The sequence below is a fragment of the Borostomias antarcticus genome (genome assembly GCF_949987555.1).
Source record: "Borostomias antarcticus genome assembly, chromosome: 2".
Classification (NCBI taxonomy): domain Eukaryota; kingdom Metazoa; phylum Chordata; class Actinopteri; order Stomiiformes; family Stomiidae; genus Borostomias; species Borostomias antarcticus.
In genome coordinates, this window is record NC_140235.1 from 14,676,696 (window position 1) to 14,695,313 (window position 18,618).

At 45.5% G+C, this 18,618-nt stretch overlaps 1 protein-coding gene across 1 annotated transcript; it reads right to left on the minus strand.

Annotated features, from left to right (window-relative positions):
* Positions 1-258: 258 nt before the first annotated feature.
* gars1 (glycyl-tRNA synthetase 1) lies at positions 259-11,076 on the minus strand. The gene is made up of 17 exons (XM_084461244.1): positions 10,794-11,076; positions 10,081-10,182; positions 9,618-9,720; positions 9,202-9,343; positions 6,788-6,876; positions 5,382-5,458; positions 4,733-4,878; positions 4,496-4,645; positions 4,204-4,366; positions 3,784-3,948; positions 3,590-3,698; positions 2,417-2,561; positions 1,981-2,066; positions 1,782-1,891; positions 1,602-1,695; positions 979-1,169; positions 259-794 (listed from the first exon to the last, which is right to left on the minus strand). The coding sequence occupies exons 1-17, from the start codon at positions 11,046-11,048 to the stop codon at positions 669-671; spliced, it is 2,253 nt and encodes a 750-aa protein (XP_084317370.1). The 5' UTR covers positions 11,049-11,076; the 3' UTR covers positions 259-668.
* Between the last annotated feature and the right edge of the window lie 7,542 nt (positions 11,077-18,618).

An 18,618-nucleotide genomic window follows, 5' to 3' on the forward strand; every position in this document is an offset into this window, starting at 1 on the left:
ACTATCCAAGACCAGCATACAACGGTCACCGTCATCATCAGCTAATGCTGCATCTTTCAGAAGAGGCCAAAAACACACTATATAAAAATTATTTAAATGTAAACCCCAAACATAATATAGTCATAATCACAATTTGAATCATAGATTGTTTATACTGTGTATATATGTTGTTTATATATGGGTGGACGAGAGTTAAGGTAAACAGTTGCCCAGTAAATAGGTTCATGTTTCAGACAATTCACACAGATAGTGTTGGCCAGGTCCAGAAAGTGCTGGCTCAGTTTATTGAACCAATCTTTTCCATATTTAGTTTCAGTCTATTCATACACCGTAGACTGGAATGATGATCTGAATGCTTGACAACTTGAACACCTTTTGTCCCTTTTAAGTCAGATTTTCTTCCGGAGCCCTGTGGAGCCCCCTCCAAGGTGTGTGTGAACGTGTCTTAAGGGAACACGTCTTCCATTTACATCCCCTTTAAATTATCCTTTAGGTACAGTGATTACAGAAACATAATTTTGAAATGTGGTTGCGATTGTTTTTAACACAATGAGGACATCATCTGTGTGCAGCAATTGCTTCTCGAATTACAGTTGAGCTAAAGTTGTTCCTATGTGTGCATGTGTAAAAATGTCTGGATGTTGGTAGAAGTGACTGGAGCCAGAAATTCATTCCTCCACCGTGTCCTTCTTGCTGGTCTCCTGTCCCTCAAAGATGGGGTACTTGTTCTCCACCTCCGCCCAGGTCATTGTGCCGTTGGCCAGGTCACGGACAATCCCTGGCAACTCACTGACCTGGAGGCAGAGGAAACACAACCGGTTATACTTTGTTCAATTCTACATCTGTAGACTGACTCTAAATGTGTTTTTTTTCTCAACACCTGGATTCATTCCCTATCTTTTGTATCCTATTGTTTTGTGGTGAGAAAAGCAGAGGAAGCTCTTGTACCCATCAGTGTTAGTTGTTAATGTTAGTTACCTCTGCCCTGATCTGTCTCATGGAGTCTCTGTCCCTCAGGGTGGCTGTGTGAGGCGTCTTGTTTACAGTGTCAAAGTCGATGGTGATGCCGAATGCCACTCCGATCTCATCCGTGCGGGCATAGCGCCTCCCAATGGATCCTGAGGAGTCGTCCACCTTGTGGGACACTCCGTTTTTGGTCATGGCTTCAGCTGTGTGAGGCAGGGAGGACAGAGACTGATCATTAGAAGTTAGCCAAATATGTGTCCACTGTGTCGAGTCACTTATTTAGCGATGAATAAATAAAAGTCTGCCATGAACAGAATGTGTACAGTACTCACGACAGAAACGTATAAATTAACTTGAATGGGTGATGAATTAATGTGCTGAATTAATTCATGAATGCAGTTAGTTGCTAAATCGTAATTAATGAAAAACCAAAGTGAATATAGTCAGCCATGACAAAGATATATGTGCACCGACTACAAAACCATTACCTTTCAAACCTTATGAGTAGTAGTTTGTCTCTGGGCACTTGCTAGACCTTTCAAACCTAACGAGTAGCGTCTGTGGGCACTTACAGTACATAGCTCAACAGCTACCTTTCAAACCTTATGAGTGATGGTGTGTCTGTCGGCACTTACATAACTCGCGAACAAAAGGTATGAACTCCTGGTTTTGGCTCAAAGGAAGGACGGAGCATTTGTACGGAGCTATGGTGGCAGGGAAGCTGAAATACTGAGCAGAGAGACAAGATTAATACTAAATATTACAATACTACAATCAACTGAAACATGTATTGCGTTGCACAAACTTCCACCTACCGTTCTCTGTTCATCCCCCTCTCGGACCTGGAATGTGTGCTCAAAGATGGAGTACATGATTCTTCCGATGCCAAAGGAAGGCTCGATCACGTTGGGAACCACTTCTTCCACTGTTCATGAGAGAGACAGTTCATGCTATAAAACCATCTGACGATATCACAAGATGCAGTCCCTTCATTCAGGCCAGTAACTCTCGTACCGTGCAGGGTCTTCTGGAACCTCTTCACGCTGACCATGTCCTTGGTGAGTTTGAAAGACTTGCCCTCCGTCTCAATGGTGAACTCCCTGCGGAGAACAACGTTACGTTACCGAATGTGTGTGAATGGGTGAATGAGAGGCCATTGTAAAGCGCTTTGAGTGCCGCTAAGGTGGAAAAGCGCTATATAAGTGCAGTCCATTTACCATTTAATTTACCCAGCACAGCTCCAGTGCATGCCACAGAAACTGTTTATGATCCATGTTATCACCTGTACGACCATGTTATTATCTATATGACCATGTTATTACCTTTATGACCATGTTATCCCCTGTATAACCATGTTACCAACTATATGACCATGTTATCACCTATATGACCATGTTATCACCTATATGACCATGTTATTATCTATAAGACCACTATCGTCAGCACTCGCCCATTATCGTTGAGCAGCTGCTCCTGCTCTGTGATGTAGCACTCGTCGCAGACGGCCAGGTACTCCATCGCTAGCTTAGCATCCTTCTTGTAGGCCTTGCCGATGGCTCCTTTGTTGGCCTCAAACTGGACGACGTTTACCACTTTGTGCCGTGTGGTTAAGGAGGATGACAGGGGAAGTCGCGGAGAGACAATGTTAAGGTGAGCAAGGAAACCACAGGAGAATGTCTATTACTCCTGGTCTCCACTGAGGTCATAGAGTGTATGCCATAAGTCACCCTGGGTTTACTGAGATCATAAAGTGTATGCTATAAGTCACCCTGGGTTTACTGAGGTCATAAAGTGTATGCTACAGTATACGTCACCCTGGGTTAGAGTGCATGTCACACTGGGTTTACTGAGGTCATAAGAGTATGCTATATGTCACCCTGGGTTTACTGATGTCATGGAGTGTTTCCCCTACCATTAGAGGGGCAGCCCGACCCCCCCAACGGGACCTCCCGCCCCTCCTGAAAGACCCAAGAAGTCAAAAATAGCAGACTTTTAGATCGCTAGCATTTTTAGCATAAGTGGATGGGGTTTAACATCGAAAATTTGCATCACGGCTAGCAGACATTTTCTGAACGAGTGAGAAATGGTGAAATTAAAATATTTTCTGTTGCTATACAGTAGCTAGCTACATGAGTAGTGTAACCACAGTTTAGTGTATGTCTTCTGATGTTAGTAACTATGTAGGCTAACATTAGCTAGGCTATGTGTTGTGAAATAAATGGTGTTGCATTCAAGTTAGTTCACATCCCATTTAGGCTATGCATTTTCAGCAATGCTTTTGCGATTTCTCTCTTGGGCATTCACACATTTTCTGCAGGAAATTTATTTTTTTCTAGTAATATGTTTTTATGTGTCGTAAATAAATATTGTTAAAATGTATTTACCTAAGCACTCGTTTCATTTGAGCTCAGTGTAGAGAAATGCACCGATACTAACGTGGATATCTATGCTAACCTTACCTTATGCTAACCTTACTATGCACATCTATGATAACAGTCGACACTATGTATCCGTGACATGCCCGCCCCACGAAAATAGTAGTTTCGGGGGGCCTACCACCCCTCTGAAAAAAATCACTGCATAGCATCTATGCTGTATGTCCAGTCTGTGTGTAGGAAGGATATGGGTTCTTTGAGGGGCTTCTCTGCAGCCAGAGGGACCTTGGTGGCCCGAGCATGGCACTTCAGATCAAAGCACGAGCGGTCTGCACAGCCCACAATCTCAATCCAGCCCTGTGAGTTGAACACATGAGAACAGGTTACGTTCTCCACACAAGGTCAACACGATCTGGACAGCCTGGTTGAGAAAGTGACCTACGTAAGAGGTTTTGGTTTCGGCGTCCCAGCAGTCGCAGGCGTAGTGGGCCATCTCGTTGTCCATGTGCTGGCGGAAGCGAAGCTTGTCTTTGGCCACGCCCACTCTAGTCAGGTAGAGGTAGATCCTGCCAATGAAGTATCCCAGGACGGAGTTGTTGATCACACCCTGAACCAGACAGGCAAGAGGAAACACATTGTACTTTATAGAGACTGTACAGGGATGTATAGACTACTGATTTGTAGACTTGATTCAAAATCCTTTGAGTAATTGCTTGAGTCTAAGTTGAATGACAGGTGGGTTGGAATCAAAATATGTGTACAATGCAAGGATCAACTATGCATAGAACGTAAAAGTGTATTTCAAACCATGCCTACTGCTTTGGTTGACAGCTATGGAGGTGTGAGGTGTCTCCGGTCTCACCTGGCCTACAGCGTCACCCAGCTTCATGATGTGGGCAGACTGGCCGCTGGTTTGAGCCTTGGAAGAGTAGAGCTTGATCTCCAGGTCGGCCACGCTGGGGAACTTGGGATGGACCTTCTCAGTGGGGTCCACAAAATGCTCAATCTCAGCCATGGTGAACTCTCTGGGGGAGGGACAGAGTTCACATTATTACGTAGCTAGACACATCAAGCAGAGACTCGGGGTGTGTTCCGAGCGCATTTAGGAACACACCCTCAGACAACTTAAGAGGTCGACCTAAGCTCTAACCCACCTGACACGGATCAGTCCAGAGCGTGGAGAGATCTCGTTCCTGAAGGAATTCCCGATCTGAGCAGCAGCGAAGGGAAGCTTGCCCTGGTTAAACTCCAGGAGCCGCTTGAAATTGAGGAAGATTCCCTGAGCAGTTTCAGGCCTCAGATAGCTGTTAACAATAGACACACTCAGTGAGAAGCTGAAGGGTTTTGGCAGTGAGTCAGTATTGAGAGGCAGCGTCACGCTGGCTCCTCACCCTGTCATGTTTCCTCCCGGCCCGATGGACGTCTGGAACATTAGGTTGAAAGAGATGGGGGGGGTGAGATCATTTCCTGTGGTGGGGGACTTGACGCTGTACTTCACAAAGAGGTCAGTCAACTGCTGCTGGGTGTAGTTGTCCATCTGGAAAGATCAGGACCAGAGATCACTTCCTGGTTAATCATTTGGGCTGCGTTCCGAATCGCATACTTCTACTTCTTACTACCAGTACCTACTACAGCTGCCCTTAGAAAGTACGTACTTTGCAAGCAGTAGGCATCCAATTGGGACATACTACCTTGTCATAACATTGCGCCTTGAAATTTGCCTACATCCGTCGCTGTCCATAACGCGACATTCGTCTACAGCTGTCACGACTCGCACATGTGACGCACATTTCCGCTGCGCACAGGATTGTGGGTCAGAATAGCCAGAAAAGCCTGCTGGCTTGCATACTGTAAAATACGACCGGATGTAGTAGGACATCCTGGTATTTTTGCCATACGTAGTATGCGATTCGGAACGCAGCCTTAGACTTTCCTCACACTCTGTTAGCAGCAACATAGGCATGTCCATACTAGAGACCATGTCCAGACTACAGAACATATGTTTCTATCTCTACTACAGGACTGTTTAGAGGCTCAAACCTGAGTAATGACTTCCTCCATCTCGGCCTTCTTCTCAGCAGCACACTTCTTGTCAGACATCAGTTTCTGGAGATGGGCTAAAATTGAGACAGCAACAAAATTAGACTTGGTTGATTAAAGACAATTGGAATTGGTGCCATATATTGTACCATCGGCACCCTGACAAAGTCTAGCATGTCAAAAACATCTCCTGCGACCCTAACTACAACGTACCTTGACCTGATCAATAGGATGAGTGTTCTTTACAGTACATGTTAACACATCCGTTACCTCAAGTTCTCCTTGAAGGATAGACACTCAACAAAGACCAAGACATCACAAGAGGAGCAACTTGTCACAAAAAGCAAAGCTATTTTAGGTTTTAAGATGACCACATCACAATGCGAACTTATGGCTAGCTCCTGCTATAACATCTACGATAATAAACTACGAGCACTTGAAATAAGAACATACGAGTTTACAAGTAATAGGCCTACATTCATATAAAGTCATAGCCTATTATTTATCCCTCTACACATTTATTGTGGTTACACTGCAGGTGGGAGATTGAACAGCTGCTGACCTGGTGTGGCCGGAACAACCTGGAGCTTAAAGGCCGTTTCAGACGGGGAGCGATATTCCGCCTGCGTTCTCGCTCGGATCAGCGGGGGACACACGCGTCCTGCGTGCAGCGGGGAAAGCTGACTACAATTCAGCTCTTGTCGCGGACGGGCGTGTGCACGAAACGAGCACGCGCGCGACAATTTCACGGGTCGCGCCCGCTTGCCGCTCCGCCCCAGATTGTCCGTGGCTCCCAAATTGTCCGCTCGCCTCTCTCATTGAAAATGAATTACAATGCGCGGATATCGCTCCTCGTCTGAAACGGCCTTTACACTCTAAATACTGTAGAAATGGTGGTTGACTTCAGGAAGAACTCAGTGCATCATCCTTGCTGTTTATGAGCAACGAGGTTTGATACAGATGACCCAGCCCACTACCCAAGACCCAGCCCACTACCCAGGACCCAGCCCACTACCCAAGACCCAGCCCACTGCCCAGGACCCAGCCCACTGCCCAGGACCCAGCCCACTGCCCAGGACCCAGCCCACTACCCAGGACCCAGCCCACTACCCAGGACCCAGCCCACTACCCAGGACCCAGCCCACTACCCAAGACCCAGCCCACTACCCAAGACCCAGCCAACTACCCAGGACCCAGCCCACTACCCAGCCAACTACCCAGGACCCAGCCCACTACCCAGCCAACTACCCAGGACCCAGCCCAGTACACACCCACTGACTAAGGCTGGGCTGTGTACATCTCTCAAGACCCCAAGTTGGACTGAAGCAGGCCCATTATCAAATTGGGTCTTTCACCCATCATCAATATACTGATTTCATTAATGGATTCATATCAAATGTGCTAACCTTTTAGGAGGTGGTCAGCCCGGAAGCACTCTCCGTTCTTCACATCCTTCACCATATAGTCAGCAAACTTCTCCACATGCCCCGATGTCCTGGACCACACGTCAGCAACACATTCATATTCAAAACACATTTGATTCTCACACTTCACCGTTGTAGACACGGATACTTTAATGTCTTTCCAACTATGCTATGGGGACTACTTGGAATGGCAGCTCCCTTGCATTAAATCGAAGAGTTCAATGTGTGCCCAAATGCCCATCGATAAAAAACAGATCAGCACAGTACACTGTCTCCAGGAACCATGACTAGACACTTTCTCTCCATGATCACAACATTGTCACTTCCAACTTTTAAGTTGCACAAATCGTTTAAGAGCCTTATGTTTGCTGTATGGTGGGAGGTGTGTGCGTGTTTGTATCTGTATATATTTATGTGTGTGTATGCTGTATGGAGGGAGGCGTGCGTGTGTATGTGTGTGTGTGTGTATGCATTAGGCTTGTCACGGTACTCGGTACTAATTCGGTACTTACATTGCTGCGGTACTGACGGTACCCGTTTTTCCATGGTACCGAAGGTACCGTGTTTTATTTAATTTACCGCTTGTCTTCTTCTACGCTGCTGCGTGCTGCTGTCCAATCACAGCGCACCACCCATGACAGCAGCGTAGAAGAAGACAAGCATTTGTCGGTGATTCATTTTGTGAAAATATGAGCCGGTTTTCAGCGTAAGATTAAACATGTTTATTAGCAGCGCATTTCTTTAAAAACCATGCGTTTCTGAAGACGCAACCCTCCTGCTTCTGTGAGTAGCCTATCTTTGAAAGTTCTCTGCGATACTTTATCGAGTAGTTTTGATCCCAGAACCAGGCGGAGTGACCGTTGAACCCGATTTCGCTAATGGGGGGATAAGGGACTGCTAGTCCGTCAGGTTAGCAGTCGTGTGAGGGCCTACCTAGTTTAGGTGCTGCAAGACTTGGAATGGGAGTGGAATTATGACTGGACTTTTTCTGTCATCTAGGCTGCAACCCCCACGCCTTGCCGATCCCGCCCAAACACGACGCAACTGACCGCTAGTTCAACTGAATAACGTTACGTTACTCGTTGATTACTTAAGACTGTCACTACAAAACACTACGATGACGACCGAGTTCGGCTAGAAACAGGTAAGCACGCGAGTAGGAGAAGCCATCTATTAGCCATTTGGTAAGGATAATTCATGTAGCTAGATTATAATGTGAAAATATAAGTGATTGACATTGTGTAGGGCACTGTGTATTGACACTTGGGCTGTGGGAGTGACAGCGTGTAGTAGGGCTGTAACGATTATTACATAATCGTCAAACCGCGAAACTTTTTTTTTTATAAAATACAAATATGTTGCAGAGTTAATATGGTAGCAACCCAGTTCAATGGAATTCTTCAACTTGTTGGCACTTGTCCTATACGTTCATAGCAAATAATGACAAGAGACACTGTATTAAAGAAGTAAAGAAGCACTGATGCATTGTCCACTTCATGTGCTATTTGTATACTCCAAATTTTCTTAATTTTAATTTTTCAATGCTTTTTTTTATTGAGGAGGATATATGTTCTATGTAAATGTTAACATTCATGATATTAAAGAGGCGTGGTTTTAAACCACAGGTTTACTTCATAGGCTGAGTACTTGTGTTATTAGGCTAAAAATGAGTCAGAACCCGGAACCCACCCACATGAGCATCAGTGCCAGGGCCGGCCCGTGGCATAGGCGAAGTAGGCGGCTGCCTAGGGTGCCAGATCGGCAATGGGCCCTAGCGGTGTGATGCGAGCACCCCCCCCCCGGTCAACAACTCTGACAATTATTGTAATAATCGCGATTATTTTTCTGACAATTAATCGTTAAGCAAAATTCATAACCGTTACAGCCCTAGCGTGTAGCATGTTATGTTTTATGTTTCGGTGCTAGTAGACCCAAGTTTGGGGAGATGCCATTTGGGGAAGAACCGTGATGGGGATCTGTTCCTTTTTATGACCTGCACTAGCCTCTTGCTAGCAAGTTAGCGATAGCACTAGCGTGTAGCACTGTTGACACTTGGCACGTGGTTTGTCTAAATAAACGCGTCGTCATTCGGTCGAAGCTGTGTGATGAGTGAGCAAGAACGCTACACAGTTCAGTTGAATTGCTGCTTGCGGTACTTATGCACGTTGTACTTTACACGCGTGCATGTATTACGCACACGCACGCGTGTACGCTGTGGTACCGAAATTGGTACAGAATACCGTGGAAATTTACTGGTACCGGTACCGACTACTGAATTTCTGGTACCATGACAAGCCATGCATGTATGTATGTATGTGGGGAGGCGTGTGTGTGTGTATGCTGTATGGGGGAGGTGTGTGTGTGTGTATGCGTGCATGACTGTGCGTGCCACCCACTTGAGTACGGCTTCTGGGGTGAGCATGGTGCAGTCAACCTCTAGGATCTGCTCCTCCTGGATGAAGTGCTGTCTCCAGGCCTGCAGGATGTTGTTCTTCAGGGCACAGCCCACGGGGCCGAAGTCATACAGACCGCTCACACCTGGCGGGAAAAACTGGCACCTTACCAGAGTACTCAGCCATCATTATTTATACTGTATAGATCTGTACTTATATATTGTACAGATTTGGTACTTCTTGTGTAATTTGTAAATTGTGTTTTTGTAGCTATCTGTATCAGCATCTCTTGGAGCAGCAGCAACTACTACTACTCAGGTTCAACAGTTTCACTGTGACTGTACACGTATGTTACATGTGACGAAAATAATCTGAATCTGGTTAAAAAATCTAATTTCCCATTGACTGCTGTCTCTAACCTCCGTAAATGGCGAACGCCTGGTCATAAAAGAACCGCCTCTTCAGAGTGTCCTCCATCTTTGTTCGGTCGACTATGTCGTCTTTGGGCTGCAAGGCCAGCTCCTGTCAAAGGAAAGACAAGACAAATTTAGATAGAGCAAAGTATGCAGCAAAGATTCTTGAACTACTACTGCGCACAACTGTATACTTGTTAAATGTCAAGTAATTGCACTGCCTACATCATGGACACAGACACAGTCATCCCTGATGGGATAAGTAGACGATGATGATACCGATAGACTGCTGGACTGATAGTAAATTGCCAGTTTGGGAACCTTATAATGTCTAGCTGCGTACCTACTGTAGGACTGGAATGACAAGAATTCCAATGTACCTGCACTTGTTACACATGGCAAATAAACATTATATTCATTCAAGATGTACTTCATTGACTGATAGTATTGCTATCAGACAGGAACTCACCTTGGACTCCAGAGTTCTCTTTCTGGCCTTCAGCTCCGCCACAGCCTTGGCAACGTCCACATCAGGAGCGTTCTCCTGCTTCATCTGCCTCACAAGTTCACCCTAGAACACAGGTGTGAGTCGGCTATGGAACCAGCAAAGAAAGTTCAGCTCAGATGGAGACATACTGTATCTTGGAATACTTGTGGTTCTGTGGACGGACATTCTAGCGAATTTCCCTTGAGTTTTTGCAATCTACTACAATCCAGCTGCCTAGCCGCAGGGAGGCCAGAGCAGATCATCATCCCACCCAGCCACACACACCGGATGACAGATGACTCTGGAGCTGCAGGCTGAAACGTGGCAGGGTTTGAACCTGCTAGGGCGCAGCCTCGAATGTCTCCGCAAGATTTAAAACAGCCATTCATACATAGCCAAATCTAGCAATATGTTTGCAACTAACTAGCTAGCTAACTATGCTAGCGGTGACAAATACGTCGGTAATTGGGCTTTTTAAGGCCTGATCTCAGCATGAGTTGGAGCACACGGCTATGCTAAGGTGTAGAAACATGCGGATGTAGCTAGCTAGCAGTAACTAGGCGTTAGCTGTCAGATGTGGAGTGAGGGAATGAATGAACTGGGGAATCTTTGAGATTATTATCAAGCACTGGCCAGGCTAGGCTAGGCTAGCTAGTTCGTTAACTGCGACAAGCTAGCTAGGCACACACAATTACCTGTTCTTTCACTGCGAGCCTCAGCGGGGCGAGCAGCTCTTCAACCTTGCCGTCCATGTTCGGTCCCTCGGAGGAGAGCTCCAGCCAGAGAGGTCTCTTCTGCTTCTTCTTACCCCGGCGGGCCGACAGGCAGAACGAACTGTGTGGAGGCGGAGAGGGGAGCCTGGGCACCAAGGCTGGCAGGAGGAGGAGGAGGAGGGTGGTGGTCTGGGTGTTGGTGGTCCTCAGCAAAGCTGATGCTGCGCTGCGAAGCATGGACCGGGAAGAGACCGGAGAGACACCGGGCTGCTGGAGAAAGAATGATGAAATCTCAGGAAACAAGTAAATGCCATTTCCGCTTGCTAGCCGCACTTTCGCTATTCCGTCTCCAAATGAGTTCCGTGTCGGCAGATTCGTTGAATAATTGATTATTCTGAGTGATTTTAGTTATTTATATTATGGGGTGACACTGTTTTATGTTGGATCATCACATCGTAATTTGATGAAATATGCATTTTACTTTGACTGAATTGATCAATATTAACCTTCTTTTAATTCATCCTTAACGTTCAATTAATACATCCATGATATTAACACATATCACACAGTGAGGAACACAGCTGCAGTGAAGATTCATGCATTGTCATAGAGGTTGTGCCATTTTTTTTTTTACAAACTGCACTGCAGGCAGCTGCATACTGCATCATAACAACTAAGGCAAAATAATTATTTTCAACATTATAAGATTCACCACTCAACTTTGAGATGAACTAGCACACATATCTCACAAGGTGGCAACATCGATATACTAATGAGGGAGACTAAGGGAAGGGGAATTATGTTTGATTACTGTTCACTGACAGTTCAGCTTTCACCACCACCATATCCCCCGACCAGACTCATCACCAAACTCAGGTACCTGTAAATTAACCACCCCCCGTGTAGGTGGATCATGCCTCCATGAGGTGGATCCTCGACTTCCTGACAGGCAGACCCCAAGAGGTGAAAGTGGCAGCCACAGCTCCTCCTCCCTCACCCTCAGCACAGGAGCCCCCCAGCGCTGTGTCCTGTCTCCACTGCTGTACTCCCTGTGCACACATGACTGCGTAGCCACCTATGATCCCCACTCGCCAAGTTTGCTGATGATACAGCTGTGGTAGGCTTTATCTTCAACAATGATGAGAAGGCATACCTGGAGGAGGTGGAGAACCTGGCGTCAGGACAACCGCCTCCACCTAAATGTCAGCAACATGAAGGAGATGCTAGTGGACTATGAGAGGAAGCAGGAGAGGACCTGCTGCCCTGTAAACATTAGTGAAACCCCAGTGGAGTGGAGAGGGTGGACAACTTAATTCATTAAAGGAGTAGTAAAGGGAAAAATCATGTTTAGCCCTGTTTTAAGGTTACTTATGATCATATACAATGGTTCAGATCAAAAAGTTGACAAAACTAGCACGTTTGAGAAAGTCTGATAATTGCTCTACCACCATTTTGGTCATACAATGGATGTGGGTGGGCACCGTGAAAAATCATTCAAAAAACATGTTAAACTCTCAATTTCAAAGACAAGAAACTCACCGAGGTGTTAGTTGGTGTTCTGACATATAATTCACCATAAAGTAAGATTCTAGTTAATCTGGAAAGGCTTTTTTAAATATTTAGCATAGAACTATTTAGTCGCAGCACATACTTCCGCAAACTAGGTAGCCTAGCAACATAAACAATAACAATACCTACCGTAAGTAGTTCCGCTTCCTGAATCCCCTCTGCGGATTTATCTCATGGATTTATTATTTATCTACACATCTACAACGGTTGCGTCAATACAAGTGAATGGATTTCATAAAATGATCAATAAAACCCTACAGGATTCATACTTTGCGAATTTGATGTCAGAACACCAACGGACACCAATTACCCCCTCGGTGAGCTTCTTGTCTTTGAAATCGAGAGTTTAACTTGTTTTTGAATGATTTTTCACGGTGCCCACCCACATCCATTGTATGACCTAAACGGTGGTAGAGCAATAATCAACTTTCTCAAAAGTGCTAGTTTTGTCAACTTTTTGATCTGAACCATATGATCATAAGTAACCTTAAAACAGGGCTAAACATGATTTTCCCCTTTACTACTCCTTTAAAAGACAATGCTAGTTTTTGACAACCTGGACCTTATTTACGGCATATTATAAGACGTTTCACTCACCGAGATAACTTTGGTGTAATTCGGAGGCCTGTAGAAGAAATTTAATATCCAGCGCGAGCCTAGTATATCCATGTAATGGCGGCGGACGGGGCACTGAGAATGCAGCTTCTAAAAAATCTATTTTCTGCCGCGAAACCGTTGTTTTCATCAATCTGTCTTTATGAATCGCTAGTTGTGCTTACATAGAGCGTAGCCCTGTTGTGGTTTTTCACATGCCTCTGTAATATGATCTTTAGAAACTCTTTAGAGATTTCTAAAATTTCCCCCCTTTGATCCATAATATGGATCACTCTACTGTTAACATTACTGGTGAATGATGCTAAGCTAAGCTATCAGAATGGGGAATAACAGAGTACTTGAAAACACATCTAAATAGCCCAGTGACTTTAAAACAGAGTATAAAACATAATAGAACATAGTTACTGTACTGTAACTAGTACAATCATAAAACAACAGTTTAAAATGTCAGGAATGGCATGAGTCTTTAATAGTGAAATTTACAACAGTATTATTGCTTTTGGGTTGACCCTATTGGTCAGTTACTCAGCTTCTTGGTGGTTTGGTCTTCAGGACTCCAAGAGTCCTCTCCGGTGCTCAACCTTTAGGTGACTGCCAGCTGGTCGGTCACTGTAGGGAGGTGTTTGTAGCTCGACTAGCAGGGGCCACGGCTCTCGTGTCTACCCGAGTTAGGAGGTCCCAGTGTGGGGTGTATGTTGGTTATCAGTGTCTGGAAATGTGTGTATGTGCTCAGATCTTGCCTGTCTACTGGTGGATCACTCCAGGGTTAGTCTCATGGTATTTCTGGAGGTCCCAAGCCTTCTGCTGGGCTGGGGAAAGGGAGGCTTCTTCATCCTGCAGCAGGACCATCTCGGTGGCGTCTGCTCCCAGGGTGGCTCGGGTTGCTTTGGTGATGAGACACTTGCAGATAGGGATGCCACAGAACACTAGTATTCCAATTAGAACCAGGACACTCACGATCATGGAGACTGCTTTCCCCGCCCATCCAGAGAAGAACTCGGTCAGCCAATGCACATCTCCTCCGGTGGGGGCGGTCTGGCTCAATACTTGTTCAATCATGGTGGCGCTATGTTTGAGATAGTTAGTGACATTGTCTTTGGCGTCTGGGATAAAGAAACAACAACTTATGCCTAACATTTTGCATACTCCACCTTCCTTGGCGGTGATTAGGTCGAGGGCTTCACGGTTCTCCAGGACAGAACGTTTGTCTGGCCTCGGCACCGGTGCTGAGGAATGACAGAGCGGTAAATAGTATGACGGCCGCAACGATGAGCTTACTTCCATTCATATTGGGCTAGGTGGGCGGGTGGCCTTCGCTCTCTCTGGGGTCTCCTAAGTGGTGGGGTCGGTTGGGGTGGTTCCTCCTCCTCTTCTGGGTCCGCGGGCTCTGGGACTGGTTGTTCTTCTGATCATTTGGTCAATTGAGAGAACACTTAGAATGTCAAATGGTGTGGTGCAATTACCAGTGTTGTTGAAGTTCACATTTTTGCTGCTGATGCCCTCGAAGGAGTCCTTCCTGACTCCCTCATGGCACACCCAGCAGGGTCCGTTGTGGACTTGACTGGTGAGGACAGCTCGGGCGCAGGCCATGTTTCCTCCGCAGCGGCGAAGGGCGTTCCTGGCCTCCTGGGTGGGTCCATGGTGGTCTGTACCTACTAGGGGATCGTGATTATTGGAGAGAAATTCGGCCTCCTCTTCTTCGTTTGTCACCTGTATGTTTACGCTGTTTTCCCCTGCTTGCGCGGCCTGATTGATCTTCTCGAGGGCAGTGGTGGGTCGGGGGTTGACAATTTTTTTCTGCTGTTTGTGTGATGCCTGGGCAGTACCAGGATCGGGTAAGGATCTGACTAATCCCCCCCTTTGCTCACGTGACCACGTCCGTGAGCAACATGACAGTAATATGTGTAATGTTACAAATATGTGTAATTGCCTTTGCTGCAATTGTAAGGCAATGTCTCTAACGCACACAACACAACAGTCACTTCAATCACAACTTCTTGAATAGTAGTAGTAATAGTAATAGTAATAGTAGTAGAACAGTAGTAGTAGAATAGTAGTAGAACAGAATGGTACCTTTAGTCAGAATGTGGAACGTACTTTATGTGGAACAGCAACACTGTTTAATATCGGAGTCGTTATGGTTCTATTTCGCACCGCTCGGATAAAACACTTCACACAGTCAATGAAATTGAAAACCCAACCAAAAGAATAATTCTTCAACAACTATAATGTTAACACGGGCACAGCACTTCTCTGTGAGCCTATAACCAAGTGTCTAGGTGTGGGAATTCTCAGTCTATGGACGGACTATGTAGTTATAATGTAGCAAGCATTAAACCTCACCGTGGCAACCAATGTGTATGTGTGGACCTTAATAATCTCTCTATATCCTATGCCGTACGTCTCAAGCGTAGCCCTAGGTATATACTCTCATTAAAAAGGAATTTTCTCTGTGAACAATCGATGTACGTTTGGAACTTACTATAATGTCAGAAAAGCAAATCCTCCAGTTGGTGTGTTGGTTGTCCTTTTTAGGGAGGGATTCCAGGCCTCCCTGCCCCTCTGAGCGGCCCTGCGTCCGCCCTCAACCTCATCCGTCGACGGCTTGGCTAGGAAGTTGATACGTGGGAGGGTGATGAGTCCAACGTAGGTTCACTCAGGAGGGCAGATCAGCTGGAATCCCACTTCTGAACACCAGTGAAATGTGGTGGCTGGACTCAGTTGACCTATGACCTTTCGGACACTCACAAAGTACTATTATAACACTTCAGATTGAATTCACCAGTACCACAGGGTTCTCCTCCCAAAGGACCAACACAATCACACAACCTTGTCAAATGAGGACACGAAATATAACAGAGTAGAGTAAAAGAAACTTACTTTATTACCTTACAATTGCAGCAAAGGGACGGTTACACAGAGACACAAGTGTATCTGGGCAAGCGCGCCGACGAATGTCGGGACGTTCTGTATATACTATTCCACACAATACATTGGCGCGTGACTACATGTGTTAGTACCTGATTGGTTGAAACTTTTATCTAATGCTAGTCCTATGAGCTCACTAGTTTCGTTTTCCATTCAGCCGATGTGATTAAGGTGTTCCCTGTTAGTTACATTTTCTGCAACTTCGACAGGCTTTTCATTGTGAGGTTGTGTGTCCTTGGCAGTCAACTTATCTGCTACTGGAACACAGATAATAACAACTTTTCATGCGTACTATGTGTTCTGGAAAAGTACAAAGAGTACAGCAGTATTGAAGCATAACTAGGCCTAAATAGACAGGCCTTGTATTAAACAACTATAATAGCACTTTATCAAAAATACCTTTCACAGGGTCTGTGAATGTACAGGTGCAAGAGGGCACTTATAGTTAATGCTAATTATTCTGGGCCATTCAGACCAGGAGAGAGACTCCTACAGCAACAACAACAACAATAAGCATGAGGCTCAATCAAAACCTTGAGCCCATGATCATCCCCCCACAAAGCAAAGTTACTATTCTAAACAGCTTAAAGGGCAATGCTCGTTTTTGACAACCTGGACCTTATTTATGACATATTATAAGAAGTTTGACTCACCGAGATCACTTTTGTGTTGTTCGGAGGCCTGTAGAAGAAATTTAAAATCCAGCGCGAGCCAGTATATCCATGTAATGGCGGCGGACGGGGCAACGGGAATGCAGTTTCTCAAAATCCATTTTCGGCCGCTAAACGGTTGTTTTCATCAATCAGATTGGATGAATCGACAGTTGAGATTCCTCAACGCGATACATTGTTGTGGTTTCCAAATACGGGGTCTTTAGCCTCTGTAATATGATCTTTACACGCCTCTCCCCCACTTGCTCCAGCACGCATGCGCACAGGCCAGTGCGCAGACTGGCTATTCTCCGTCTGTAGGCTACACTCGCGCTCACATTCTCTGCGCTACGATCGGATTGTTGGTGCCTAGAATATTGTCGTCGTCATTCGTCAGCAATGGTTCGTTTTTGCGTGTACCCAAATTGTCCAAACAAAATGACTACCTGGACAAATCTCAGCTTCCACAGGCTTCCTTTGCTCTCCACGGACGTCCTAAAGCTCTGGCTAGTAGCGCTGAAAAAGGACCCCAATACGCCAGTGGATACATTGAGGCTAGCCGATCATCGGGTATGCAGTATGCACTTTGCTGCCGATGATTTTTTTCCAGGCAGGCAAAAAACACATGGGACACAGAAAGTGCAGCGTCTCCGCCTCAGGAAGAATGCCATCCCAAAGGTTGCAGAAGGCACAACAGACACAATGGAGGTAAAGCATTTCTCTTGAAGCTTAGTGGAATTATGTTATTAGGCTATAATGTGTGCTCATCGATTGGTGTAATATGTCAACAAAGTAGCTAGCAATATAACGTTACAAACTAAGTTGAAGATTTATCTACAGTAATTATCACTGATAGCAATATAAATAGACTATAAAACACTCTCAGACTGAATTGAAAAGTCTGTAAAACTAAGAAGCATGTTTGTTGAATACCCCAAGCTCAACACAGGTGAGCTGGGGGAAGGGCACCTCTTTTCTTCACTAGCCTACCCTCTGCAGACAATTGTGTGAATTGGCTCCTGTACCTGCATTTCCATATAGCAACTTTACCAAGGGTGTTGGGGGAAGGGCAAATTTCTTTGTTCAATAGCCTACCCTATGCAGACAACAATGTGTGAATTGGGATCCTGTAGGCTACCTACATGTACAAATAGAAACCTTAGAAACTGTTGTTTTTGTCATGAGGCTTTGTAACACACTTCTTCGCCACTATCTTTTAGGAGAGTGCCAGTGGTGCGGGGTCTCCTCCGGAGGCATACTTTGAAATACGCCCACAATCCACTCCAATCAAAAGCCAACACAGAGCAGATGAGGAGCCATCTGGATCATCTAGGCCTGATTTATCCTCTTTGTTGACTATACTTCTCACCAGTCCACCTCAGACAACAACACGCACAAGACCATCCCGATCTGGAAAATACCTTGCTTTGCCTCCTATATGGTCCCAATCAGTGGTAAGCACAGCAGTGAAATGGTTTTGCATGGGTATTATCCGAGTATCTATTCAGCCCATCCATTCCTGTACTGTACATATACAATGTGTATTTTATTTGTCTGCACCAGGAGCGGATCCCATCCACATCAACCTCCACTTTGATTCCTGCACACCCGTCTGCCTCAACACCATCGGCAGTATTGAGAGTGAGTTGAGAGCCTTGTCTTTTATTCATAGCAAAACGATAAACATGTATGCATAAAAAGTTATCATGTAAATATTACTATGATAGAGTGAAAATTTCTTACTTGAACATCAGTGCAGTTAGAGATAAATTCTGCAACTGTTTTGTGTCTTCAGAGTGAACATGAAGAAGAGATGGAACCGGTGTCTGATCTCAGCACGAGTTTTGGGGAATTGGGTCTGGATCCCGCAGACGTCAGTTTTGGACCACCAAGTTCTGACCCGCCTTCCAGCACAGGGACTACGTCTGGGTCTGCAAGCTCTTGTGGAGACACCACAACAGGATGGGCCGAAAAGAAGTGGCTGGTGAACGAGTCACACCTCCTTCAACTTTTTCAAACCTGTCCCAAGTGTACCAGTCTAATAA

Bases quoted from the DNA above. Each gene is read 5' to 3' on its own strand.
- gars1 (XM_084461244.1), bottom strand. From the start codon at position 11,048: ATGCTTCGCAGCGCAGCATCAGCTTTGCTGAGGACCACCAACACCCAG. The intron at 6,877-9,201 runs GTGGGTGGCACG...CGTGTGGTCCAG, and splicing joins ACCCCAGAAGCCGTACTCAA to GACATCGGGGCATGTGGAGA. The intron at 4,646-4,732 runs GTGAGGAGCCAG...TATTGTTAACAG, and splicing joins CCGGGAGGAAACATGACAGG to CTATCTGAGGCCTGAAACTG.